This window comes from Phacochoerus africanus, chromosome 12 (assembly GCF_016906955.1).
Source record: "Phacochoerus africanus isolate WHEZ1 chromosome 12, ROS_Pafr_v1, whole genome shotgun sequence".
NCBI classification, from domain to species: Eukaryota; Metazoa; Chordata; class Mammalia; order Artiodactyla; family Suidae; genus Phacochoerus; species Phacochoerus africanus.
This window is the reverse complement of record NC_062555.1, coordinates 32,409,373-32,436,182: the sequence shown is the minus strand read 5'-3', so window position 1 is coordinate 32,436,182 and position 26,810 is coordinate 32,409,373. Positions and strand designations below refer to the sequence as shown.

At 44.1% G+C, this 26,810-nt stretch overlaps 1 protein-coding gene across 2 annotated transcripts in view; it reads right to left on the bottom strand.

Moving 5' to 3' along the window:
- The window catches only part of FANCC (FA complementation group C), a 271,146-nt gene that overhangs the window by 15,548 nt on the left and 228,788 nt on the right, over positions 1–26,810 (bottom strand). For both annotated transcript variants that reach the window (XM_047755023.1, XM_047755024.1), the window contains 3 exons: positions 19,698–19,854; positions 9,637–9,689; positions 7,812–7,911 (listed from right to left, as the gene is read on the bottom strand). In XM_047755023.1, coding sequence (XP_047610979.1) covers positions 7,812–7,911; positions 9,637–9,689; positions 19,698–19,854 — 310 coding nt within the window. The remainder of the gene's footprint in view (positions 1–7,811; positions 7,912–9,636; positions 9,690–19,697; positions 19,855–26,810) is intronic.

Sequence of the window (26,810 nt, the reverse complement as noted above, 5' to 3'; positions counted from 1 at the left end):
TGTGGTCAGAATGTTTTCTTTAATGTTTATTAAAAAAAAAAAGAAAAAAAAAAAAGATGCTTCCAGTAAGCTTGTACATCTATTCCAGAAAAATAAACCTTTTTTTTTTTTTTGTCTTCTTAGGGCCACAACTGCAGCATATGGAGGTTCCCAGGCGAGGGATGGAATCAGAGATGCAGCTGCTGGCCTACACCACAGCCACAGCCACACAGGATCCGAGCCGCCTCTTCAACCCACACCACAGCTCACGGCCATGCCAGATCCTTAGCCCACTGAGTGAGGCCAGGGATCAAACCTGCGTCCTCGTGGATACTAGTCAGATTCGTTTCTGCTGAGCCAGGATGGGAACACCAAGAAAAATAAACCTTTTTAAAGTCATGTTTTGGGACATAAGAAAAATAAAGTTATGCTCCTCATGCCTTTATATCAGTTCTTCACCTCACATGACGATCCCAATTATCCACACAAATCTTTAAGTGAGAGTTTCCAAGGCAACCGTGAGATGGTTTTTAACAATCAATAAAGCACCAAGCAACTTTGAGGGCCAAAGTGCTATGGCCTTAGAAGGCACAGAAGCTTTGAAGTACTTTTGTAAAAAGTTGAGGAAAAAAAAAAATCTATACACAGTGAAGTACAAGGGCTTTCTGTGTACAATTTGATGACTTTTGATAAGTGTGTAAATCCAATGTGACCATCACGCCAATCAAGACACAGAACATTTCTGGAGTTCCCATCGTGGCGCAGCGGAAAGGAATCCGACTAGGAACCATGAGGTTGCGGGTTCGATCCCTGGCCTCGCTCAGTGGGTTAAGGATCCAGTATTGCTGTGAGCTGTGGTGTAGGCTGGCGGCTACAGCTCTGAATGGACCCCTAGCCTGGGAACCTCCATATGCTGTAGGTGCGGCCCTAAAAAGACAAAAGACAAAAAAAAAAAAGAAAGAAAAAGACACAGAACGTTTCTATCACCCCAGAAAGTTCCCTGTGGCTGTTGGAGTCAATCCTGCCACCCAACCCTGGCAATCAGTTTGTTTGCTTTTTTGGGGGGGCCCCACTGGCAGCAAGTGCAAGTTCCTCATGGCAACCAACATTTTTATTTCGATGAGAGGGATCAGTTTTGTATGTTTTTGCTTTTCATACAAGTAGAATCATACGAGTATGTAGTTTTTGTGTTCGGCTTCTTTGGCTCAGCATGTTCTTTTGAGATCCCTCCATGCTACTGAGTATAAGTAGTTCGTTTTTAAAAAACTGCTTAGGGAGTTCCTGTTGTGCCTCAGCAGAACCCGACTAGCACCCATGAGAATGCAAGTTCGATCCCTGGCCTTGCTCAGTGGGTCAAGGATCTGGCGTTGCCGTGAGCTGTGGTGTAGGTTGCAGACGCGGCTCGGATCTGGCATGGCTGTGGCTGTGGTGTAGGCCACTGGCTGCAGCTCCGATTGGATCCCTAGCCTGAGACCCTCCATATGCCATGATTGAAGCCCTAAAAAGACAAAAACAAAACAAAACTGCTTAGAAGTAGTCCTTGTATGAATACACCAAAATCTTTTTATTTATTCTCCCATTATGGCATTTAGGTTATTTCCAGTTTCAGGCTATTATGAATAAAGTTGCAATTAATGGTCACAATTGGAGTTCCTGCTGTGGCTCAGCGGGTTGGGAACCCGACATTGTCTCCGTGAAGACAGTTGATTTCTGGCCTCGTTCAGCAGGTTAAGGATCCAGCATTGCCCTAAGCTGTGGCACAGGTCACAGATGTGGCTCAGATTGGGCATTGCCGTGGCTGTGGCGTAAGCTGGTAGCTGCAGCGGCAATTCAACCTCTAGCCCTGGAGCTTCCATACACCACAGGTGCTGCCACCGAATAAAAACAAAACAAACATTCACATTTGTATCTTTTAGTGGATATGTGCTTTCATTTCTTTGTCAATACCATAGGAATGTAATTACGAGGTCATAGAGTAGATGCCTGCTCAGCGGAAACTGCCATGTAATTTTTCAAGGTGGTTGTACCACTTCATGCTCCCGTCAGCAATTTATAAGAATTCCAGTTGTTCCACATACTTGCCAGTGTCTGGTATTGTTAATCTTATTAATTTTGGCCGTACTTGTGGGTGTAAAATGTTACCTCATCATGGCTTTGCTGTTCATTTTCTCTGACGGCACATGAGGCTGAACAATTCATGTGTTTATTGCCAACTTATACATATTTTTCGATGTGTGTACTCAAGTCTTTTGTTCATTTTAAAACAAGTGAGTTGTTTCTTGTGTTCTTGAGTTGTAAGAGATCTGGATATACTTTGGACACAAGTTCTCTGTCAGATATATGTATTGAGAATCTTCTGTACCTGCTGGTGGATAGCTTTTTCATTTTCTTAAGGATGTCTATTAAAACCCAGACGTTTTAAATTCTGATAAAATCTAATTTATCCGTTTTTCTCATACTGCCAGTGCTTTTCTGCATTCCTTCTAAGAAATCTTAGATTATCAGGAGTTCCTATCATGGCTCAGTGGTTAATGAATCTGACTAGCATCCATAAAGACGCAGATTCGATCCCTGGCCTTGCTCAGTGGGTTAAGGATCCAGCGTTGCTGTGAGCTGTGGTGTAAGCCAGCAGCTACTGCTCTGATTCGACCCCTAGCCTGGGAACCTCCATATGCCATGGGTATGGCCCTAAAAACCGAAATAAATAAATAAACCTTAGATTATCTTAACACCAAAAAAGATATTTTCTTCGTTATCTTCTATGAGCTTTGTAGTTTTAGCATTTATTTTGAAGTCTATGATCCATCTCAAGTTAACTTTTGTGTTTGTGAGGTAGCGGTTCATTTTTTTCCCCATCTGGATATCAAGTTGTTTTAGTACCAGTTGTTCAAAACTTGTCTTTGCCCATTGAATTGCCTTGGCATCTCTGTCAAAAATCAGTTGACTATATATGTACAGATCCATTTCTGGACACTCTTCTATGTCTATCTTTTTGCCAATAGCTCACTGTCTTGGTTTTGAGCTTAAAGTTTTGAAATCAAATAGTGTGAAGCCTCTTTTTTTTTTCTTGCCAAATTGTTTTGGCTACTGTCGGTCCTTTGCATTTCCATATCAGTTTTACAATCAGCTTGTCAATTTCTGTTTTGAAAACCCTGCTGGAATTTTAACTAGGCTCACAATGAACCAGGTATCTTAACAATTCATGAATATGGTTTGTCTGTCTGTCTGTCTTTTTTTTTTCTTTTTGTCTTTTGTCTTTAGGGCCGCACCGTCAGCATATGGAGGTTCCCAGGCTAGGGGTTGAATCAGAGCTACAGCTGCTGGCCTACATCACAGCCACAGCAACACCCGATTCGAGCCTCACCTGCGAGCTACACCACAGCCACAGCAACGCCAGATCCTCAACCCACTGAGCGAGGCCAAGGGATCGAATCTGAAACTTCACGGTTCCTAGTCAGATTTGTTTCCGCTGTGCCACGACGGGAACTCCTGGTTTTTCTCCTTTTATGTGTAAGTTTTCTTTAGTTTCTCTTGGCAGTGTTTTGTAGTTTTCCATGTAGAGGTCTTATATATCTTCTGTTAAATTTATTCCCGAGTATTTTACGTGCAGCTGTGGATTTGTCTATTTCTCTTTTTACTTCTGTCAATTTTTGCTTTGTGTGTTTCAGAACTCTGTGATCAGGCATATATCCATTCGTTATTGGTATTTCTTTTGATAAACTATTTCATCATTAAAAAAATGTCCCTACGTTTGTCTGGTCATACTCCTTATCTTGAGACCTAATCCATCTGCTGCCAGTAGAGCCAAACCTGCTTTCTTGTGCTCATTAGTTACATAATGTATCTCTTTCCTTCCTTTTACTTTATAGTCTGTGTCTTTATATTAGAATGGGGCTCTTGGTTCTTCACCTAGTCTGATATATTTGCTTTTTCACTAGTTATTTTAAATTGGCTTACTAGTTTTTCACTTAGTTTTGTGATTACTGTAGGTATATGTGGGTTTATCTTTGGATATTCATTTCTTTTGTCCCATCTATTTTTGTTCCTCTGACAGCCCACACGCAGCTCTGCCTTTTGACACCTCAGGTCAATCAGATTGTGTCTAGAGTTCTGACCACCCCCTGACCCCACTCAACCCCCCTCCCACCCTCTCATAAGAGCCCTCAGGGAAAAGTCAGAAGAATAACCAATGCAGTTTCCTTTTTCAAGGGTTGAATCCCCCCTACTTTTTATCTGCTTTTTGGGTTGTTCTCTAGTACCTTCAAATAGTGGTAAAAAAATATTTCCCCCAGAGTTTATAATTTTTATCTGTGGGAGATTTAGTCTAGTACATTATTAAACCTTGTCGCTTCTGGGACCAGAACCTGAATTGATTTGCTGTTTGTATTGGAGCCATTATGCAAGCTCAGAAAAAGCAGCTTGTCATGACAACCTTAAATTTTTGCCCACTAGTCCGACTGGGCACATTCATGGGACTGCACAGTGCTCTCCAAATAAAACAAGGGTGAGAGGAAAGGATAAAAAGAGAACGAGGAGCCCTGAAGATAAACATTTCTGACAATGGGAAAGAATGTGGATTAATGGGATTTCTCCTCAACTGCTGGGGGGAATGTTAATTGGCACAACCACGGGTGAAAACAATTTGGCAGTATGAGCCTAGGCTGAACTTCTGCCCACCTCAGAACCAGCACTTCCACTCTTAAGGACATTCTCCAGCATGTTCAGAGTGATGCTGTGCATCAAAGAAAACAAAATCTGGAAACAATGCAAATGCCCAGCACCAGGAAGATGGCTGCACTGTGGTACTTGCCCCGCCCAGCAGGACACAGCACTCCCCCCAAGGCCACGCACAGCCTGGAGCAATCCTAAGACCACGCAGGCAAGGACAAGGCTCAAAGGACTGCATACGGTGTCACTCCTATCTGTGGCTGGGTTTTAGAAAGAGCAAAAGCAATGACAAGTAAAGAGAACATGGCTTAGTAATCATATATATGTGTGATTCAGAAAAAGAAAAGGAATGATAAACATCAAGTCAAGACAGCGGTTACCTGGGGAGAAGTCAGGGTGACAGTATAGAGAGGAGCACATGGCACCTCAAAGTCACTACAGCTGGGCTAGGTCTTGGTGGATGTCAGGTTGGCAGATACTCATTTCTTTATTTTACCTTGACTCTTTTGGCCATGACCGAGGCTTGCAAAATTTCCTCGGCCAGGGATCAAACCCACGCCACAGCAGTGACAAGGCTGGATCCTTAACCTGCTGAGCCACCAGGGAACCCTGATGATACTCATTTATTAAGAACGAATATGTGGATGAATGAATAAAACACACAGAGAAACGAGGGTCATGTAGGGAACAAATAGGACAGAAGATGGCATGCATCAGGAATCATTTAAAAAAGGGGCACTCAAGGAGTTCCCGTGGTGGCGCAGTGGAAACGAATCTGACTAGGCTCCATGAGGATGTGGGTTTGATCCCTGGCCTTGCTCAGTGGTTAGGGGATTCGGATCAGATTCCGCGTTGCTATAGCTGTGATGTAAGATGGCAGCTGCAGCTCCAATTGGACCCCTAGCCTGGGAACTTCCATATGCTGCGCATGCAGCCCTAAAAAGCAAATAATAAATAAATAAATAAGTAAATAAGTAAATCAAATTTTAAAAAGGGGCTGGAAAGGCAGGCAATCAGGAATGGCCCCAGGAAGAGAAACGACATCATACACGTGCAGCAAGGCCTTTGCAAAGTGAAGAGGTTACTGCTCTCGTATCCCTGGCTCACAACAGGGCAGTGACTTCCTGTTTCTTTTGCCCCCTCCATCCTGCCTTCCACCGGGACCCAGTTTGTGCCCCTCACAGCACCAGACCCATGTAGCTCAGGCAGGTACTATTCCACACTAAAAGTGGTTATATGTCCAGTTCAGCCAGCCCAGATCTAAAGTGCCAAGGCCAACACTGTGCCCCAGGAGCAAAGCTGATGAGAACAACAGACTTGAGTGAACAGGACAAAGCAATACGCCTTGCACTGGTGTCCTCTGCCCTAACCTAAGTGTTCCAGGAGTCAAAGGGACAGGTTTTCTAGAGGCCAGCTCCTAACTGGGAATACAAAGAATGTTCAGGGAGGATAAAAGATATTTATAGTCATGCCTCAAAATAAATGTGAGGGCCAGGCAGTGCCTTTCAGCTGAGCTCTCCTCCCGAATTCCAGGCTGGGTACCATTGATAATGCTGTTTGCTAGAGTTTAGCTCCCTTCCCTAGGGAAAGAGAAGATGGGAAAAAGACTTCATAAATATTTATCATTGCCTTAAAAAACAGAAACATCTGCTAAAACCCGAGAGGGTTCTTGGTGTAGGGGTGTATGGGATTTCAGGAGGGCCAGTCATCATAGCACGGCTCTCCTAAGTCACACCACAGAGAGCATCCCACGGGCCCATGGCTTTCCTCAAGGGAAACTGCAGCGGACTGGGGCACTTGAGCAGACAAAGCCCCACACTGACATTTAGTCTGTGGCCATCAGAAGCACAGGCCTGTTAAAATGCCCAAAGGCGAAAGAAGCTCTCCGGTAGAAAAGGTTCCCCTTTCACAGGTCCCTCTAACTGGTCAGCTGCCTCTGCTGGCAGGGAGACCCCCCCCCACTCACCCCATGCAAATTTTCCTGCAGGTCCTTAGCTCGGCTTCTTGCTCACTGATTGGGTCCAGCACATACCTCTTGGTCATGGCCATTCCTAGCTCCTCCTCTAGGATTATTCAAATCTTTTCTCATCACTCTCACTCTCTCCTATCCCTCCTGGAAACCAGTTCACATTTAGGTCTCTGATGTAAACGGAAACCCATATTAAGAACATCTACTGGAGTTCCCCTCGTGGTGCAGTGGTTAACGAATCCGACTAGGAACCATGAGGTTGCGAGTTTGATCCCTGCCTTTGCTCAGTGGGTTAACCATCCAGCGTTGCCGTGAGCTGTGGTGTAGATTGCAGATGCGGCTCAGATCCTGTGTTGCTGTGGCTCTGGTGTAGGCTGGTGGCTACAGCTCCGATTGGACCCCTGGCCTGGGAACCTCCATATTTCTTTGCCAAGAAATGGCAAAAAAGACCAAAAAAAAAAAAAAAAAAGAAAGAAAAGAATGTCTACTACTGCTTTTTAATCAGTGGCATCTCCTTTTTTTTTTTTTTGTCTTTTGTCTTTTTGTTGTTGTTGTTGTTGTTGCTATTTCTTGGGCCGCTCCCGCGGCATATGGGGGTTCCCAGGCTAGGGGTCCAATCGGAGATGTAGCCACCGGCCTACGCCAGAGCCACGGCAACGCGGGATCCGAGCCGAGTCTGCAACCTACACCACAGCTCACGGCAACGCCGGATCGTTAACCCACTGAGCAAGGGCAGGGACCAAACCCGCAACCTCATGGTTCCTAGTCGGATTCGTTAACCACTGCGCCAAGACGGGAACTCCCAGTGGCATCTCCTTCTTAGCACACACCACACAGACTCCAGAAAACCTTTCTCTGGCCCAGGACGGGCAGAGTCCTGATGGACAAACAGGACCCAGAAAGTTCATCCTTTGGGGTGGGCCATGCTGGCATAACAGAGTTCTCTGCACAACAGTAGAGAGATGCTTCTGAGTACCAGGACACGAGACAGACAGAAGCCACCGTGATTAATTTTCAACCAAAATGGTTTTACCTTTGCGGGGGCATTCATTTGGAGGCCTTCTTTGTGAACAAAGCAGTCTATCAAAATCAGTGAAAATAAAGTGCTCCTTTCTGGTGATTAATCAAATACTCTTAACAGCCTCTTTTTCTTTGAGGGAATGAATAATAGCTGCAATATAACAATATCACAAACCTGCTTGTTTTCTTTCTCCAGAGCTTCTACAAAGCATCGTGTAAACACTTGAAGGGCGGCTAGTACTTCTAGGGCTCCATCAGTTTCCAGGAGCGCGTACCTGAGCAATGCAAAGCCAGATCACAACGCGTTCAGTGATTAATCTGGCAAACATGTGAACCTAAACACGTAAAAAGGAAAAATGGAAATACTCTCTTCATGCCATAAGCTTCATAGTTTGTCAACTCATTAGACTTCAGTCCTTGGATGAAAACAGGGGAAATCTATCACTCCCTTCTCTAAAGACTGTCTTGAAAAGTAAAATGTCCAGAGCTCCCTTTCTTGGCTTTTAAATTATAAAGCACTTTATATCCCTCCCCCACAGGCCTGGAATGCTCTTTACAAATATTTGTGCACCATGTGCCTGGAAATGCAGCATTCACAGACCTTGGCTTTTGCCAGTGGAGAAGGAGGTGCCCAAGGGGTTAAAATGGTTCAGTCAAATCCACCTAGCAAAGTGGTTGAAGAACCTCTGTGCTTCTGGTTTGGCTTCTACGCATTTTCATACAACTAACTTTTATGTTTGTTTAAATGACAATAACAAAATCAGTGGAAACTCTGTTAGCTTTAAACTAAAAACAGCATTCGGACTTATTTCTGTGCTCATTTACGCTTAAAGTTGGTATGTTTCAAGATCAACTCAAGTGCTGGATTATTTGCTATTGTAAAAATTCCTTTCTGCAGCGTCTGCTGTCTGCCCCGGGGCCTCTATTTGCTGAGTGAGAGGGGGATGGGACAGAGAGGGTAGATACCTCGCTGCATCACCCCCAGGAAAGAGGCTAGAAACCCTCCCCAGGAGACAAGCCCCCTGTGAGGGGTCCAGCCCCCAACTACTGCCAGCCATAACCCAACCTGGCGTCCTTATCTCTCTGTATTGCAAGTCCAATGCATTTCCCAAAGAGTCCTGCAGAATGAAAATCAGTGGGTTGTAAGATAATATGCATAGGTTATTCTGCCTTTCAGAAGAGTTCTGCTAAGCATGGCATTATTTATTATTCATGGTTTGCTTTCCCTCTAAAATCCTTTAAAAAGATCGGTCAGCCCTCGTGTGGTGAAGGTAGAATACTACTACCCTTATTTTGAATTGAGAAAAATCCTACATGAGTATTTAATGATTTAAAATCAAACTTGATTCTGTTTTTCTACCATTATTATCAGAATTTTAAAAGGTTAAAAAAAGATATTTATATTCATTTCTAGCCATTGGCTTAAAAATTTTCTTTTTCTTTTTTGGCTATGTCTGCAGCATGTGGAAGTTCCCTGGCTAGGGATCGAACCTGCACCACAGCAGTGACCAAAACCGCGGTGGTAACAACGCCAGGTCCCTAACCTATTGCACCGCAAGAGAACGCCACTGGCATTTAAATATACACTGAAAGGAAGTTCCTGTCGTGGTTCAGCAGTTAACGAACCTGACCAGTATCCATGAGGACATGGGTTCGATCCCTGGCCTCGCTCAGTGGGTTAGGGATCTGGTGTTGCCATGAGCTGGAGTGAAGGACACAGAGATGGCTTGGATCCAGCATTGCTGTGGCTGTGGCGTAGACTGACGGCTATAGCTCCGATTCAATCCCCTAGCCTAGGAACCTCCATGTGCTGCTGGTGCAACCCTAAAAAGACAAATAACACACACACACACAGAGACATTTGGGTTTTACCAAAAAGCTCAGAGGGATAAGTAGTCAGAGACAAATTCCCCCACGGTATAGCCAGAGAGTACCAGAGCAGTTTTTATATTCATATTTGGAAACTGAACCATTGAACTGGTAGCAGAAACAATATTTACCTGAACATTTCATCAACAACTCTGAATATGGCAGGGTGGCAGGCAGCTTCGGGCTGTGAAGGAAAAGACCGTGAGAAAGTAAAATACCAGAAGTATTTTATCAATAATGACTTGCTCTTATTGGGCAAATGAGTTGGCCAGAACTACTAGTGTCTAGAAAATGGGTATATTCTCTTGGATTAGAAAAAAGAAACACTCGTTTATGGCCAAAGCCCTGCATACAAATGCAAACAGCATTCTCTTGGGGCAAGGGAGTGACAGGCAACCTTTATTTCTTCTTTATACTCCTGTATGTTCTATGTTGTCGATAATAAGTCCATATGATACAGGAAAATACAGTCAATAAGTATCACGGAAAATTTAAAAAGTACCTTCCACCAGCATGCTGTAATGACACAGAGCCTGCCTATGTGGCTAGTTTTACACTAGGCGCCCCATGGGTCTGATCTCTTCACATGAATTAAAAGTGTCTCAAGGTCAGATCCGGGCCTACAATCTTTTCATTCCTGGTTATTAGGAAATGAACATAATAATTCAGAATTACTACTGAGAAAAGTGGTGACCACTATCTGCCAGACTAAATAATATCACATCTTAGTACACCATGAATTTCACAGCTTGAATTATTTAGAAATGCAAAGAAGGTTAATGAAAAAGAATAAAGATAACATCATTTTGAATGATGAAAGCAATTTACTTTATTTCGCAAATATTTCTGTGTTAGGTTTTGATGGTTTAAATCTGTAGAAGCTGACGTACTGGGGCCCGGGAGGGGCTTCAGAGGGCCTGACCCAGATTCCATATCTTTTTGGCCAGAGCTCGAAGCTCAAAGCATGATAAAGCCAGAGGAAAATGCCATTTGTGTTCTAAAGCAGATACTTCACAGTAGCAACCAAATGTTTAGAATTAGGCTCTAAAAGGAATTTCTTAGACTCATATTGAACTATATATGACTAGCTTGGGGAAGCATTTTTTCATATCCCCTCAGCAAGAAAGACAGAAGAAAGGATATGCGTTGCCTCTTAAGATTTCTAGACCAAGCTGGAGAAAGAATGGTGCCTATCTCCCCAGACCCTTCCACTCTGCAGGTCTGTGCTGGGGTTTTGAGTTGTAACATTGAACGTGTGCCATCTAGTGTTCACACACCGCCATTACAGGCTGTCACGATAAGCGCCAACCAAAGGCACTGCCCCTTGTTAAAATGATGGGATAATTCCCTTTACTTGAAGCGAGAGCTTTGCTATTTGTGAGTTACAAATCTCCACGTTTTAAGTAGAGTAAGCCACATCCCTAATCCTTCACTGACGTCCATTTTTATCTAAAAGGAATAAATTCATTATATACTCAAGAAAGTAATTTGTCAGAACCATGGTTCAACAGCATACTTCTTGGCATTGATCACAGGCAAGTCAGTTAACTCTGCTTCTCAGCCTCACTGTAAATAATAAGTTATTAAAAAGTCACTGGATATATGCCCAGAAAACATAGACTTTTTATGTATTCATAATGGAAAACTCAAACAAGGGAAAAGCATGCCTTGAAGAAATGTGACTCATCAAATTTGCCAGAATTTCACATATAGACAATATGGATCTTGAATCAGTGTTTAAGACCAATAACACTGTCACGTGCTCATAGACATGACAAAGACAGACATACAGAGCCTGCAATGCATTGACAGAAAATAAGACTAACAGAAGTTCCCGTCGTGGCTCAGTGTAACGAACTCAACTAGTACCCATGAGGACTCGGGTTTGGTCCCTGGCCTTGCTCAGTGGGTTGAGGACCCCGTGTTGCCAGGAGCTGTGGTATAGGTCAAAGACACGGCTTGGATCCTGCGTTGCTGTGGCTGTGGCGGAGTCTGGCAGCTACAGCTCTGATTCAACCCTTAGCCTGGGAACCTCCATATGCCTCAGATGCAGCACTAAAAAGACAAAAACAAAAAAAAAGAAAGAAAATAAGACTAAAATTGAACATGGTAAAATAGAGCCATTTCTTTGGTTCCAAATGGTTGCTACTCTAGAACCAATCTATAAATTTGATGCTAGTTGAAAAGCACTCAGTACTAAATACAAGGATTTCCAAACAGCAAAGAGAAGGCCAATCCACCGCGTAGGGCAGGTGACCGTGAAGGCCAAGGGGAAAGCAAGAAAGTTCTAACTCAGCTTACTGAAAGAGGACTAGAGCTTGGACATACTGCTCTTTTACGCAGTTTCTTTCTTTCTTTTTTTTTTTTAAAACAAAACGGCGTAATCAAATGTTTTAAATGTCTCCAGACTGTGTGGAATCTGCCTGTTCTCTCCTTAGATTTCTTTCTGTCCAAATATTTCAGACCTTTGCTTGTGCTCAGCCTGCTTCCACAACCTGTTTTAGCTTTTAAACCAGAGAAGATGCCAGGAGGCAGGGGAACCCTCCTGAAGCAGCAATGGCAAAGATTTTGATTTAAAAACCAGACTCCCTTGCCACTCCAGAGCTGTGAACAGCTCTTTCTCATCTGCGGCCTTTACTGATGGTTTTAAAAATGAGACTCTTCACACTTCCCAAGCACATAATTTCAGGGTCAGGGAGTCCCCTCATGAAGCCGGGAGTGTTCACAGGCCAGGCATGTGTCCCAGTGACAGCAAATCACAAAAGCAAACTTAAGCTGCTTTTCTTATCAAGGGAATCCTCCAAATAGAATTAAAGTCTTAATTTATGCTTCTTTGGAAGCCATAAATTCCCACCACCCCCCACTCCCGCCCAAATCTTTACAGCCTCCATGTGAGGGAAGAGGCAAACATTTAACCCCTCTGGGTCCTGTTTTATTTGTAAAAGGGGACCCAACACTAACACAACAGGCCGCCCTGCAACCCAGGGCTCTGGAGCTGAGCTCTGGAGCCCCGCGATTCGGGCAGTTATCTTTCCGGGCAGTTATCTTTCCTATTATAATGAGGACAGAAAAGAAAACCTTTCTTGAGTTCCATCTGTTTGGCTGTTTTTCTCCATCCTACCAAAATCTGTTCCTTCTCAAGCTCTTCTCTCCTCCATCTGGCCTGACGATTTCCACGTACGATTATTTCAAGTGCAGGGAAACCCTGTCCCCAGGAGGCCATCAGTAGCGGGAGCTGTGCCCTTCTTCCCCCCGCCTCGCGCTACTCCAACTCTTTCATGAAATGTCAGAGGACGGACAGAAGATGAGCAGGGAGAGCTCCGGACTCTGGTCTCCTTTTTCTCGTGGACCAGACTGTTCCGGGGGGTGTGCCTCCCTTTTCTCCTCTCCACAGCTACCCAGAACTTCACTGTTGACCTCTGACCGTTCCCACCCCTCAAAAAAAACAGGGGAGGAGTTCTTGTCTTTTTCTCACTTAGCCCTCTACTCTACATAGGGCAAAGGAGGGTCTGGGCTGCCTCTTGCTCCCTGTGCACTGGTGGTTTGCTGGTGGTCTCCTTAGCTTGAAACCCACTCCAAACGTGTTCTCCTTAGTGGACAAGTCTGCTTTGGCATGAAAATGCCTTGTGGCTCAGTGGTTAATGAATCTGACTAGGAACCAGGAGGTTGTGGGTTCAATTCCTGGCCTTGCTCAGTGGGTGAAGGATCTGGTGTTGCCGTGAGCTGTGGTGTAGGTCGCAGACATGGCTCGGATCCCACGTCGCTGTGGCTCAGGCGTAGACCAGCAGCTACAGCTCCGATTCGACCCCTAGCCTGGGAACCTCCATATGCCGTGGGTGTGGCCCTAGAAAAAGACAAAAAGACGAAAAAACAAAAACAAAAACAGGGGAAAACTAAGCAACATGCAGTACCCAGAGGCCGTGCTGTCCAGGCCTGCATTGTGGGGAGAGGAGGGGAAGCCAGCTTGTCACTCTGTGCCGTGAGCCGTACAAATAACATCCATGCTTGCTCTCTGCCCTTGGCGTCTAACCTGTTATTTTCATCCTGATTCATCAATGATTATTACAAGCCATTTGTCACGTGAAAAAGGCCTGAGAACAGGGAAGAACAGAATTCCCAGGAAGAAATCTTTGCTTTTCTCTATCATTTTCTGATTCTCTCCATGTGTGAGAAAGGGAAATTATACTATGATTTGAGGTAATTCACAGACAAAAGAGGATGCCTCCTATAAAAAAAACAAAAAGGCAGTGAAGACACAGAAAAAAAAATTCTCAAACCTTCTTCATTTATCATCCTTCATACATATTTTTCCTAAAAAATAGAGAAGTTTCAGGTGAGAGGTAAACTGAAGTTCAGGAAGCCCGGGATAGATTCTCTTTCACAATCTATTTTTATGTGGTTTTGTATAGTTTACTCCATAACAGTAACAAAAAAAAAAAAAAAAAAAAGGCTAAATGAGAAGTTTTCCCTCCACTTTACCTAACAGCTGGCGATAACATCCTACCATGCAGCAGACTCTTCCAAATCCTTGACAGGCAGGAGCCCATGTGCTAATATATATATTATAAATTAAAAGGTGACTCTATTCATCAAAAAATAACTTTCTTCTACAAAAAAAAAAAAAAGGAGATTTGGAGTTTCCATTGTGGCACAGAGGAAACGAATCCAACTTCCTGGAACCATGAGGTTTCGGGTTCGATCCCTGGCCTCGCTCAGTGGGTTAAGGATCCACATTGCCGTGAGCTGTGGTGTAGGTCACAGATGTGGCTCGGATCTGGCATTGCTGTGGCTGTGGCGTAGGCTGGCAGCTACAGCTCCAATTGGATCTTTAGCCTGGGAACCTCCATATGCCATGTGTGTGGCCCTAAAAAGACAAAAAAAGGAGATTCTTCATAAGTTTCATTGCAATAAACTATTGAGTTAAAAAAAAATGGCTAAAAAAAAATCTACTTAAAAAAATCTTCACATTTGTCATGTAAAACAAGGCACCTTTATAAATAGCTTTTTTTTTTTTTATTACGCATTTTCTTCTTTTCTACTTTCAAAATACCAAACGTAAGACTGTAAATATCCCTTTTACATTTTAGGATTTATTTTGTTTCAAAACATTCAAGTTTCTTTCAACAAATTTGAGCTTGGAAAAATTACTGTTTCTTTTTAATTTTTACCAGATGTTGTTTATACTACAAACACTTTTTTCAGTACTCCATAATGCAATTATTGTTTAATTAGTGATAAATCTGTCATTTCTCGGCTTTAAAAAAAAAACAAAAAACTTAACAAGTACCAAATGTACATTTGGGTTTTACTTTTGCCCGCACTCTCTGAGAGCATGAAGACACAGGGATGCCAGCTCTGGATGCTGAGCAAAATCCCCCAAATCCCAAGTTCCTCTTCTAGCCTCGCCCAGTGGCCTCCATCCTGCTTGCTTGTTCAGGCTGACTGGGAAGATAGCTCCTTAGCCCCCTGCTGCTTCTTGGCTCAGCCTCTGAGTGGCAGTGACCTCCCAGGTCAACTACTGCCCTGTTTTGTTTTGTTTTTTCGTTTCTCTCCCTTCACCTCTGACTGGTTGCCAGGTCCCGCGTCCCCAGCAGTGAAAACAGAACTTGCAATGTGGGCCTTTCTTTATAGACAATACTGGGTGATCTGGTGCCCCCATGAGGTCGATGCTGGAAAGTGCAATTACTGTCTGAGAGGTTTTCTTTTTTTTAACCTCTTAGCCACAAGCATAAACCACCTCCACACTTTTCTCTTCGACCACTGCTAAATTATCTACTTCAGCTTTTGTTAAACTACATGCGTCACATTAAAGAGCTCAAAAAGGAAATGCTTAAAAGACTGCTAATGAGAACGCAGGAAAAGAAAACCCTCGAACACTAGTAAAAAGTTAATCAGGCAGAGAAAACTGACATCATCCAGGATGTAGGGTTAATTCTTCAGTATAATCTTTTCTTAAAGGGGCACTGTGTTTGGAATTTTGTGTAAAAGAGGTATCTTTTTCTTTTTGAAGTGGTTGTGACTGCTATCTGGAGAAGGAAAACAAGAATGCATCTTATCTCCTATGTGGGATCTCAAGGAGAACACTGAGGTATCTGCATGTTTATTACTCATAAGCTCTTATTAGGACAAGAACTAATTTTTCACCCTATCTTTATTGACATATACTTGACAAGATAAAAAACAAATTTTAATGGAGCTATGAAGAGAATAGCAGGAGTTTTCTTTCTGATTTAAAATCTGAATTAATAAAACCAAACTGCACCCCAGCCCTCCTGCACTCGCCCTTTCACGGGCAAATCTCTGGACCCAGCTGGAGGGGCAGGCGACATGTGGGGCCTGCCAGCAAAGGATGGAATGGGAGGGCATGGGAACCAGGGTATAGCCTGGCCCTGGCACACAGCGGGGCAGCCAAGCACAGTGCCACCCAGCCAGCATTTTTCATTCAAATGTGGAATATCAACAATAGCTTTCTGGGCTCCACAAACAGAATTGTAACTGGAAAACATAACATCCTTCTGATTCAGGGCCAGCCTTGGGAAACCAAACAGTGCCAAGAAAGCTGCCTAATTAGCAAGTGGCTTTCACTGCTTTTTGGTGACATCGGTTTTTAAGGTCGGGTCTGAAGCTATGGGTTATAGTCTTCATTGCCTCTTCTGCCAAGGGAAACACAAGACCACCTGCTTTTGAAAAGTGTCGGTCTGCTGAGGAGATGACAAACTGAGGTTAATACCTCATTTTATTTAGGAGCACCACGTGTGGCAGGTGGCCATGAACTTGGGGGAGGTCCAGCCCATGGGAGCCAAAGGGTGAGTCTCAAAAGTAAAGCGGTTTCGAAAACTTATCTTTATTTTCGAAATCAAAAAATGCATATATGCATTCAGAATTCAGGTGATTATTCGATTAGAGCCTTATTATTCCTAGTCTTAATGGAAACTATCAAGCCCGAGTCCCTGAGAGAACAAAGAACATTTGCGGAGACCATTTCACTTTGTACAACCTGTACCACGCTTTTATCTTTTGTTTTTGCAACATCTTGGTAACTCTAGAATTTCCAGGGCTAATTCTGGATAGTCCCAAGAGATGGAAACATAATTAACAGTGCTCCACATAAAATACAAGCTAGGTAGACCATCACACTTTAATTACTCTCAGAATCCAACGCTAATGTCATAGGCATCGGGTTTCTTCTGGACGAAAGCACAGCAGCCCTGTGCTATCCAAGCCTTCAAGATCTCTCTGATACTTCTGCCCGGTCCTGTCACTGCACCGAGATACTGTGCCGTGATAAGTGAATCAGATGATGCAATTAGGAAGCAGGTTCTTCAGGTTACCCTTCTAATCACTCGGTCACGGCACAGGCTTATTCCAGCCTGCCTGGTTTTCTGGCACTACAGGCCCCGGGATGCCGGAGGAGAGCGGCCCATGCCAATCAAGGGCTGGCAGCTCCGTATTATAATTATCTCCTTGAACCATAAGGCACAGAGGGGTCACATCCTGCCAATGCCACAATAAATTAAACCAAATAACACTCCCTGGAATCCCCCTTGGACCATGATGGAAGCTCTGAATCTCTATACATGTGATCCTGATAAATGCTTCTGTAAATCAACGGAGTGCAAAACTGTTGGGGAAAATCATTTTAAGCCGTAAGCTGGAGACCCAAGGCTATACCACGTGATGTCTGATGAGCGTGCCCGCTTTCTCTCTCTCACACAACCATATTCTGTGCTTGCTGAAGTGCTGCTCAGGCCCGAGGGCCACAGGGAAAAAGGATGTGAAGAAGAAGGTTCAGAGAAGGATCGCCAGGTTGCAGAATCCAACCAAGTTAGAGAAGCTGATAAAACTGGAATTTTCCTATAGGGAGAAGACTTGATGATCATTGCACAGCTATAAATGTAATAAATTCATTGAGTAATAAATAAATAAAGTGAAAAAAGAAAATTGAATAAATACCTTCACAGGCAAAGAAATAGCCCAGTTACTGTATTTTTGCCACTGAAAAAGGACCAGAGAATTAAATTATAGCATTACCTTTAGAAACAGATTTATCTGATAATAAAGGTAATGTTTTGAATGGGCTCTGGGGCTTTGAAAAGCCTTTATTTTGAATGTTATAATTATTTTAATATAAAATACATCCTTATTTCTCACCTAAATATGCATCTCTTTTGAATGGGTGAGATCAAGTACTAGTTTTGCTAAAAGTAACTCTCTCTGGGCCCTTTATAAGTATCTTCTTCGTCTTTATAAGTATCTTCTTTTCTTTGTTCTTTTTTTTTATTTTTCATTTTTTATAGCTGTACCTGTGGCATATGGAAGTTCCCAGGCTAGGGGTCCAATTGGAGTTGTAGCCAGGGGCTACGCCACAGCTACAGCAATGCTGGATCGAGTTGCATCTGCGGCCTACACCACAGCTGGCAGCAATGCTGGATCCTTGACCCACTAGTCAGGGCCAGGGATCGAACCTGAATCCTCATGGATACCAGATGGGTTCTTAATCCACTGAGCCACAAAGGGAACTCCTCTTTTTTTTTTTTTTTTTTTAATTCTATCAAACACTGTAAACTTCTAAATCAATTGGGAAAGCAGCGTAACTGTTGGCAACTCCAACACTGTCTGTGGTCACCTGGGAGGCTGCAGAATGGGAAGGCAAAGAGGAGCCTGGAAATGAGGGAGACGGCAGACAAGCCATGGTCACATGCGGGAGCTGATGCAGAGGGATGAGGACCTAAAGAGAACTGGGATATAGAGAGAAAGCAACTGACTCAGTGAGGATTCTGTTACACGGCCTCCAACTTGAAAGAGAGAGAAACAAAACAGTTCTAACTGAATTAAACCAATGGAAGGTGCTGGGGAGGTGGGGGCTGTGTAAGCAGCTGACCCCTGTGCCCTCCCGGAGGAGATTCACCCTCCCCCCAACCCAAGTCTCAGCTCAGTGGGGAGGTGAACACTCTCCTGCCCACTTTCCTGGCCACCAGCTTGAGGTCCGAATGCTCACCATCTCTCTCTGAACTACTTTTCTCCATCTGTACAGTAGGAGGAAATCTCTGTGCCGTATCTCCCCGAGGTTACAAAAGCTGAAGACAAAATATGTCAGCGCAAACTGAGGTTCCTGTAAAATAGATGCCCCAGGAGCAGGACACCTCCTGTAGTTTTTAAATAGTTTTTTCAGCATGCATTGGTCTTTATTCCTGTTTTTATAAAAAGGCACATAAATTCCAGAGCTGCCTCCCACAGAGTGAAAACACTCCGACTGGTCTGGTTCTGCGGAGTGCCTGTGAGCCCAGCCCCTGAGCTGGACTGGTCAATGGGTCCATTTAGTCCACTTGAGCCCCTGATTTCCCAGGCCTGAAAGGACCCAAGTAGTGGGGAACCTGGACAGCCCTGGCATGGGGGGTGGGTTCAAGGCTGGCAGGCTTACTGCAAAAGAAATTCTGGACAGAATTCTTGGTTGTTTTTACCAGTTTTCTGGGGTTTTGTTTTGTATCCCTTAAGCGTTTTATTTTTCCTCTAGTGAATGGCTAAAAGTTTATTTTTTTGGATGCTTTTCTTTGTTAACTGATTCCTCCCATTGTTCATAAGATTTCTCACTTTTTAAAACTTAACTTTTCATGTGGAAATAAATAGTTTTTAAAAATGTGTTTTATTGCCCAAATGTCAATTCTTGTGAATATGCAATACAAGGTCCAATGATCACGTTACATTTTACTTAACACAATAGATCTGATATATCATCATTTCAACATGTAATCCTTTCTTTCTTTCTTTTTTTCTTTTTAGGACTGCACCTGCAGCATATGCAAGTTCCAGGAGTCGGGGTCAAATTGGAGCTGCAGTGCTGGCCTACGTCACAGCCACAGCAACGCTAGGCTGTGGCCTACGCTGCAGCTTGCAGCAACGCTGGATCCTTAACCCATGAGCGGGGCCAGGGATTGAACTCACATTCTCACAGACATTATGTTGGATTCTTAACCTGCTGAGCCACAGTGGGAACTCCCAACCTCTCCTGATTTTTAATACATGCTCCAGGTATACGGAAAAGCCTTTATATTAGGTATTTCAAAAAAAAAAAAGCATAGATTATTTTCAAGGGTGTCAATTGCTCTTTACATTTTTCCCCTTGCGCTAAAAGAAATGATACTCGTTACCTTTATTTTAAGGGTTTTTCTTCCCATCAAAACCCAGCACATACCAGTAACAAATCTTTCATAAAGCATTCAATCCTTCTCAGGAAATTTCTCTCACTGAAGACTAGCTTTTCAAAAAGATGCAGCATTGTATTTTCAAGACTGGGAAGGTGCCGGAGCCAGAGGCAGAGTATAGCTGATACAGGGAGAGAAATCTTCTTCCTTTCAGTAAAAATAAACAAAACTTTAAATATAAATGAGTTACTGAAAAAAGACAATTAAGAGAGTACAAAATGCAATAACAAATCCATGACTTTTTTTTTTTCATCATGGTCATAGCAGCATAGCAGTTAATATTTATAATATCAGTAAGTATTTACCAAGTATCCATTTGCAAAATGTGAATATGCTTCCACTTCAAGAAAAAAGAATGCTTTCAAAAAGAGCAAACAAATATATAGTGATGGAAAAAAGAGAGAGAAAAAAATGGGATATAAAAAGGCCTTGAGATAGCCAGGTAAATGCAGTCTCTAACTTAAGAAATACTTATGCTTGAAAGTGCATCATAATAGTTTGATATATGGAATCAGATCTGGGTTTGAATCCCAGACCCACCACTTACCAACTGTATGACCTTGGGAAAGTTAACCTCTACACCCCACTTCACTCATCTATAAAATGAGCCTATCTTCCTCATACTGTTGTCGGAAGGACCCAATACAATAATAGCCACAGTCACAGAGATTAGCACAGTTCTTGGCACATAGTAAACATTCAATCACTGTATTTGGAAATCTGTTGAAAATTTTCTTTAGTAATAATTTCATAAAAGGTGGTTCTGGCCTGGCTGACCCATAGCTGATCCACAGCATGATACTCTATAGACCCTACCCATTCTGGGTAGTCATGATTCCGTAGGAATATGTATGGGGAGGTTCTTCCCGTGTCAGGTCAGTGACTCAGGGGTTCCACGTCTCCTGGGAGGGAGCACCAGGGGGATATCTGTCTGACTCTGGCCGCCCCTGGCCTGGCGAGACTTGTCTTTCTTTTCTCAGCCCTTTCCCCAGCAGCACCACAGGCAGCAGGGTGCTTTCCAGGTTCTGCCAAAGATGTTTACTGCTTTTTATTTTATTTTTTTGGCTCTTTGCCATTTCTTGGGCCACTTTCGAAGCATATGGAGGTTCCAATTGGAGCTGTAGCTGCCGGCCTACACCAGAGCCACAGCAATGCAGGATCCGAGCCGCGTCTGCAACCTGCACCACAGCTCATGGCAACGCTGGATCCTTCACCCACTGAGCAAGGCCAGGAATCGAACCCGCAACCTCATGGTTCCTAGTCGCATTCGTTAACCACTGAGTCACGATGAGAACTCCAGATGTTTACTGCTTTCAATAAGAAAAACAAAAGCTGGGGGCATAAAGGTTCCCCATTACGTAACAAGCCCTTTAGTGTCTTTTCCTTCACCATCACGTCTGGGCCACTTCTCTGCAGAAGCTGGCATGAAGCCCATTTCCTGTTCGGGGGCAGGAAATGGACAGGTGAAGACACAGGGTAGCAATATCCAGTGGTTTTTCCTTTTCTTCCCCCTCCATGTAACTCCTATAGCCTGTGCCCTGGGTTAACTGGGGCAAGACCAGAGGAAGCGCAAGAGTTGCAGGGCCTGTCTCAGGAACAGGCAGATGGGCTGGGGGGGGGGGAGGGGTGGGGATGGCCCTTGTCTGACCTGCTTTCTGCCACCCATGTTCACCCTGAGCATCGGCTCCTCTGGGAAATCTTACGGGACCCACCTCCCTCACCTCTCCACACCTGGCAGTGAGGAACTGCCATGGTGCCCCAGCCTCGTGTCACCCGCAAGTGCTGGGGCCACACCACAGATGTCCTCTATTGTGGCACCAGTGCTTTGGGCTGCCCTTCCCATGCCCTCCCCAGTATACTTGAAGGCAAGGAGCTGGCAGTCATGCATTCGAGGAAGATGGCTGAGCACATCCCCCATGGCACGGAATGTGCCGGATGCAGGCCAAACAACTGGGGACAACACAGACCTAATGTGTACCCTTAGCCAGTGGGAGGTTTACACACACACACCCTAAACTGTGATAAAGGCACAGGATAGGCTGAGGTAAAAGAGAGTAACAGGAGGGTCCCAGCTTAGATGTGGGGGCCGGAAGCAGCCTCTGGGTTGAGTTCAGCTAGAGACGGCTGCGTGGGGTGAGCAGGGTGAGGAGTGGTGGGAAGAACACTCCAGCAGAGGGAACAGCGGCTCTGATGGGAAGAGCAAGGTCAGAAGAAAGCAAAGCCCCAGAGAGCACATGTGAGGTGCCTTGTGATGAGGCTGCGCAGGACCCCAGGCCAGGCAAGGAGGAGCTGGGGCTGGCTGGGACCCGGGGGGCTGTGGAGAAGGAGTGGGGATGTATCTTAGCAGTAATATCAAGAGACCTGGCCATGAATCTCAGCAGAGGTTGGTGAAGGTCAGGTAGGGATGGAGGCCATTCCAAGTTTCTTTGAGCTACAAGATGGAGGGACAGACCATTTGTTCAGATGGCAAGAAGAGAAGAAAAGATTTGTGAAGGGTTTACTAGGGGCTAAGTTTGGGGCAGGCGAGTTTAGAATGTACGAGGCACAATCCAACAGAGAAAGGAAGTACGCACGTCGGAAGTTCCGGCCAAAGGTCTGAGCTGAAGACCTATCAGGGAGCTGCCAGCTGGCCTGGAGCGGCCTGGGAATGGGGGATTCTGAGGGAGAGACGTCGGAGTGGGGAGAGAAGGGGCCCAGGTCTGTCCCTCAAGATGTTTTTGAGAGGAGGAGGCCGAGAAGCTGCAGACAGAAGGAAAGCCAGACGGACAGGAGACGCAGAAGCAGAGAACGTTACCAAGGAGAAGGTGGGCCCGGCTGTGAGCCAGTCTGCTGAGAGGCTGAGGACCTGGGGAGGGCAGCATGAGCACTGCATCAGAGGGCCCTCTGTAGATGTGGGGACGGAGGCTGCAGGCAGAGTCAAAGAGGAGGGGCATGGAGGTGCGGCCAGTGTTGCAGACCGGTCTCCAGAGGGACGGCTGTGCTGGGAGTGACACTGGCAAGCCACACAGGGTGGTGGCCGTGCGTGCTCCTGAAAGGTGGTGTTTTAGATGGACGGCTGCAGAGGAGTGGGACAGGCTGAAGGACCGGTAGCTACCATTCATTAAGGGCTTACTTGGAAGGAGGCTAAGAATTTTACTTGTATTTTCACCCTTATAGCGACCCCACAAAACAGGTACCATTATTATCCTTATTTTTTGAGGTTGGAGAGGGACAAAGCATTTACTAATTAGTACTCACTCCATGAATGTATGAGAATTCTCAATGTTTCATATGCTCAATTATAGTATGGTGAGAAAATCAGCATTATTTGGGGGAAGGGTGTCTACATTGGACTCACTCAACTGGGATCTCCACAAAGTGGGTCATATAAATACAGTCCTTTTAGAAATACTGCTACAATCTGAACCCTAAGAAGTCTGATGCTGGAGCTGGTCCTCAGCCTCAGGTTATAAGCCTCTCCACTCTGTAGGCAGGAGAGTGGAGGGTGTTGCTCAGAAGTTGGGACCTGGCAGGTGCGAGCAGTCAGTGAGTCAGATGCCTGGACCTTGTGTTCACTCTCTTCAGTGTCTCGGGAAGACTTTTCAAAGTCCCAGCCGTCGGCCAATTTTAGCCACATTAACAGACCCCTGGGAGGGGATTTCTGTCCAGCTTTTTGGCGGAAGAGGAACCCCTCTCAGGAGGGTCTGTGGCCTCTGTCTCAGAGCCAGGGAGCCCCTGGGAGGCAGGGAGGCTCTGGGTTATAGAGGGAAGAATTTGGCTGCATGGTGGCTCCTTCCTTCCCAAATAACAGGGATGTCTTTTGACATGCTCTCATCACACCTCATCTTTTTTCAGGGTCTATATGAAATAATTATGTACATCATTAGCAAAGTTTCTCACTTCAGTGAGTGTTCTTCAGTCCCATTCCTAAGCCCTCTGAGCAGAAATGTGCATCAAGAGTGATTTCTACCCCGAGGTCCGGGGGCTGAGCGATGCCCAGTGCACAGAAGCGGCAGCTGTTGAGAATGATGAACAGTAGGTAGATATGAACAAATGTAAAAGGCAGCTCGTGGAAAATGGTATTTCAGTGAATATCTGGATTAAAAGATACTGCTTAGTTACAAATTTACATAGAGCTGCTTAAGTTCTACTCCCAAGTCAGTAAGTATGTAATATTTTTGTTTTTTTCTCAGACACAGTTTGAAAACTGTATATGTTAGCAATTGTCTTTTTATTACTCTTGATTCAGAGCACACTCTACTAATTGCTATGAATAATTGAATTTATGGATCCATGAATCATGTCTATCATCTATTAACAAAAAAAAAAAAAATTTGGAGTTCCCGTCTTGGCGCAGCAGAAACGAATCCAACTAGGAACCATGAGGTTGCAGGTTCGATCCCTGGCCTCACTCAGTGGGTTAAAGATCCAGTGTTGCTGTGAGCTGTGGTGTAGGTCACAGACTCTGCTCAGATCTGGCATTGCTGTGGCTGTGGTGTAGGTTGGCAGCAACAGCTCTGATGAGATCCCTAGCCTGGGAACCTCCATATGCCACAGGTACAGCCCTAAAAAAAGACAAAAAAAAATCTGTTTTGCTCTAAAACATCAATGACTTAACCTTCATATTAATCTTAGATAAAGAAATCCAAAGCAATATAATCTTAATACACTTGCATAACAGAATTTGGTTGAACCAACACATTGATATTATATATAATGTTCTAAGTTATATATAAATGTTACACAACCAGGTTGGTTTAGAAATAAAAAATTACATTATATATAAATTATACCTCAATAAGACCAGGATAAAGGAAGGCAAATTATAAAAGAAATGCAAATAGACAGTAAAAATATGCAGATTTCCAACCTTATGGATAGCAAAGAAAGGTCAACCAACATATCAAGGAGGCGAGTTTCTGCCATGGTGCAGTGGGTTTAGAATCTGACTGCAGCAGCTCAGGTCTCTGCAGAGGCATGGGTTCGATCCCTGACCCAGCACAGTGGGTTAAAGGATCTGGCCTCACCACAGCTGCGGTGTAGGTCATAGCTGCAGCTTGGATTCAATCCCTGGCCCAGAAACTTCCATAAGCTGTGGGTGCAGCCATAACGAGGACATAACATTGAGGAGGTGTCTTTTTCAGGTGCATATCAGCGAATGTTAAGATGAATGACAACATGCACTGCTACAGCAGGTATAGGGATTAGGTGTTCTCAGAAGTGAGACAGAGAATGGCTTTACCCTTTTGGTTAAGCCATGGGATACCACCTAATTAATTGTAAAATACACATATCCCCGGACATCATAACCATACTTTTGTGAATCTGCCTGGCAGAAATAAAAGCATTAGTTGAAGGATATTATAAAGACAAAATTGGACATAACTTGACTGCATCCATTGGCTAAATAAATTATGGTCCATTCGTATCTTCCTATTTTATGATGAATTGGATGTCTACCCCTTGAGGGTTACTTAAGATATGTTGGTTAAAATTCAGGTTCCAGGAGTTCCTGTTGTGTGGCTCAGCAGAAATGAATCTGACTAGTATTCATGAGGACGCAGGTTCGATCCCTGGCCTTGCTCATTGGGTTAAGGATCCGGCATTGCCATGAGCTGTGGTGTAGGTTGCAGATGTGGCTCGGATCCCACGTTGCTGTGGCTGTGGCGTAGGCCGGTGGCTGTAGCTCTGATTCAACCCCTAGCCTGGGAATCTTCATATGCTGCTAGTGCAGTCCTAAAAAGCCAAAGAAAAAAAAAAAAGAAAAAGAAAAAGAAAAAAATCAGGTTCCAGGGTCATGTGTGTAGTGTCATGCTGTTTTTGGTTTTGCTTTTTTTGTTTGTTTGTTTTTTCATTTTTGGCCACACTGTGGCATATGGAGTTCCTGGGCCAGGGATCAGATCCGAGCCCCAGTCTTGGGCTAAGCTGCAGCTGTGGCAATGCTGGATCCTCAACCCACTGTGCTGGGCCGGGGGTCGAACCTGCAACCCAGAGCTCCCCAAAAGCCACCGATCCCATTGCACCACAGTGGGAACTCCAAACTTTTTTTTTTTTTAAAGCTATTTATAAAAAGAGAAAAAATTGTTTCCTAAGATTTCTAACATTTAAAAGAATATAAGGTATTCTTATATTCTGTACTGGAGGGTGATAAGGACATTGACATTTTCTGAATATACTTTTGCATTGTATTGTTTGACCTGACCTGATAAAATGAACACACGCACACACAGAGTAAAGAGCCAGTAAAATAAAGAAAGTGTTTTCATGGACACTGAAAAATTTCATTCTGTTTAACATATGTTCATCACAAACACTCTAAAGCTGTCCTTTTCCTATTCTACCTATACTGCCATCCATCCATGACGATTTCAAGAAAAACAGGGTAAGATAAAAACTCGGCTCTCTAAAATTCCTCCATAATAACCACAGGAAGTTTTCTGCATTGTAGCTATGTTTTAGGAAAATGATGGGGATTTGGGACTTAGGTGTAATACATTATAATTTTCTTCTTTAACTTACTGATGAATAGGCTCCTAGTCTGCATTTTCGTGTAGAATATCGGAATCTTAGCAACAATTTCTGACACGAAGCAGGAGAACCCTGGACAGGACATTCTGCCCTGTCCAACGACTCTTCCAGGCAGATGCCTTCTTGACATTTAGAAAACTGTACTCCGATTCCCCCAATACTCAATTTAATGAGTTAGGCGTGTGCCTCATCCTCTCCAAAAAAAAGAGGTAGTAGGTAAAGAAATTGGTCCAGCTGCTTATTAAATAATTTTGGCTCCAAATATTTTTTTTTTATAGCTACAGTACAAAAGCAGAATGTGGAATGCAATTCTTTGCAAGAAAAGTTCTTGATGAGGTTGGTGCCCAGTGGTAGGGAGTGTGTGCTAACACCGTCTTGAGAGGCAGGAGAGAGGAGGGAGCTTCCTCATTTTGGACAAACGCAGGCAGTGTCCACCTTCCAAACCAGACAGAGATCAAGAGCTGCTTGGGCTGCTAAGAAGACCTCAAAAATCAGGACCCACTCTTCTGGAGTACTTAGTTCCAAGGAAGTAGAAGGAATAGTCTCTATTATATCTCAAGGGTGTATTTCCATGAAAACTTGATCTAGGAAGTATG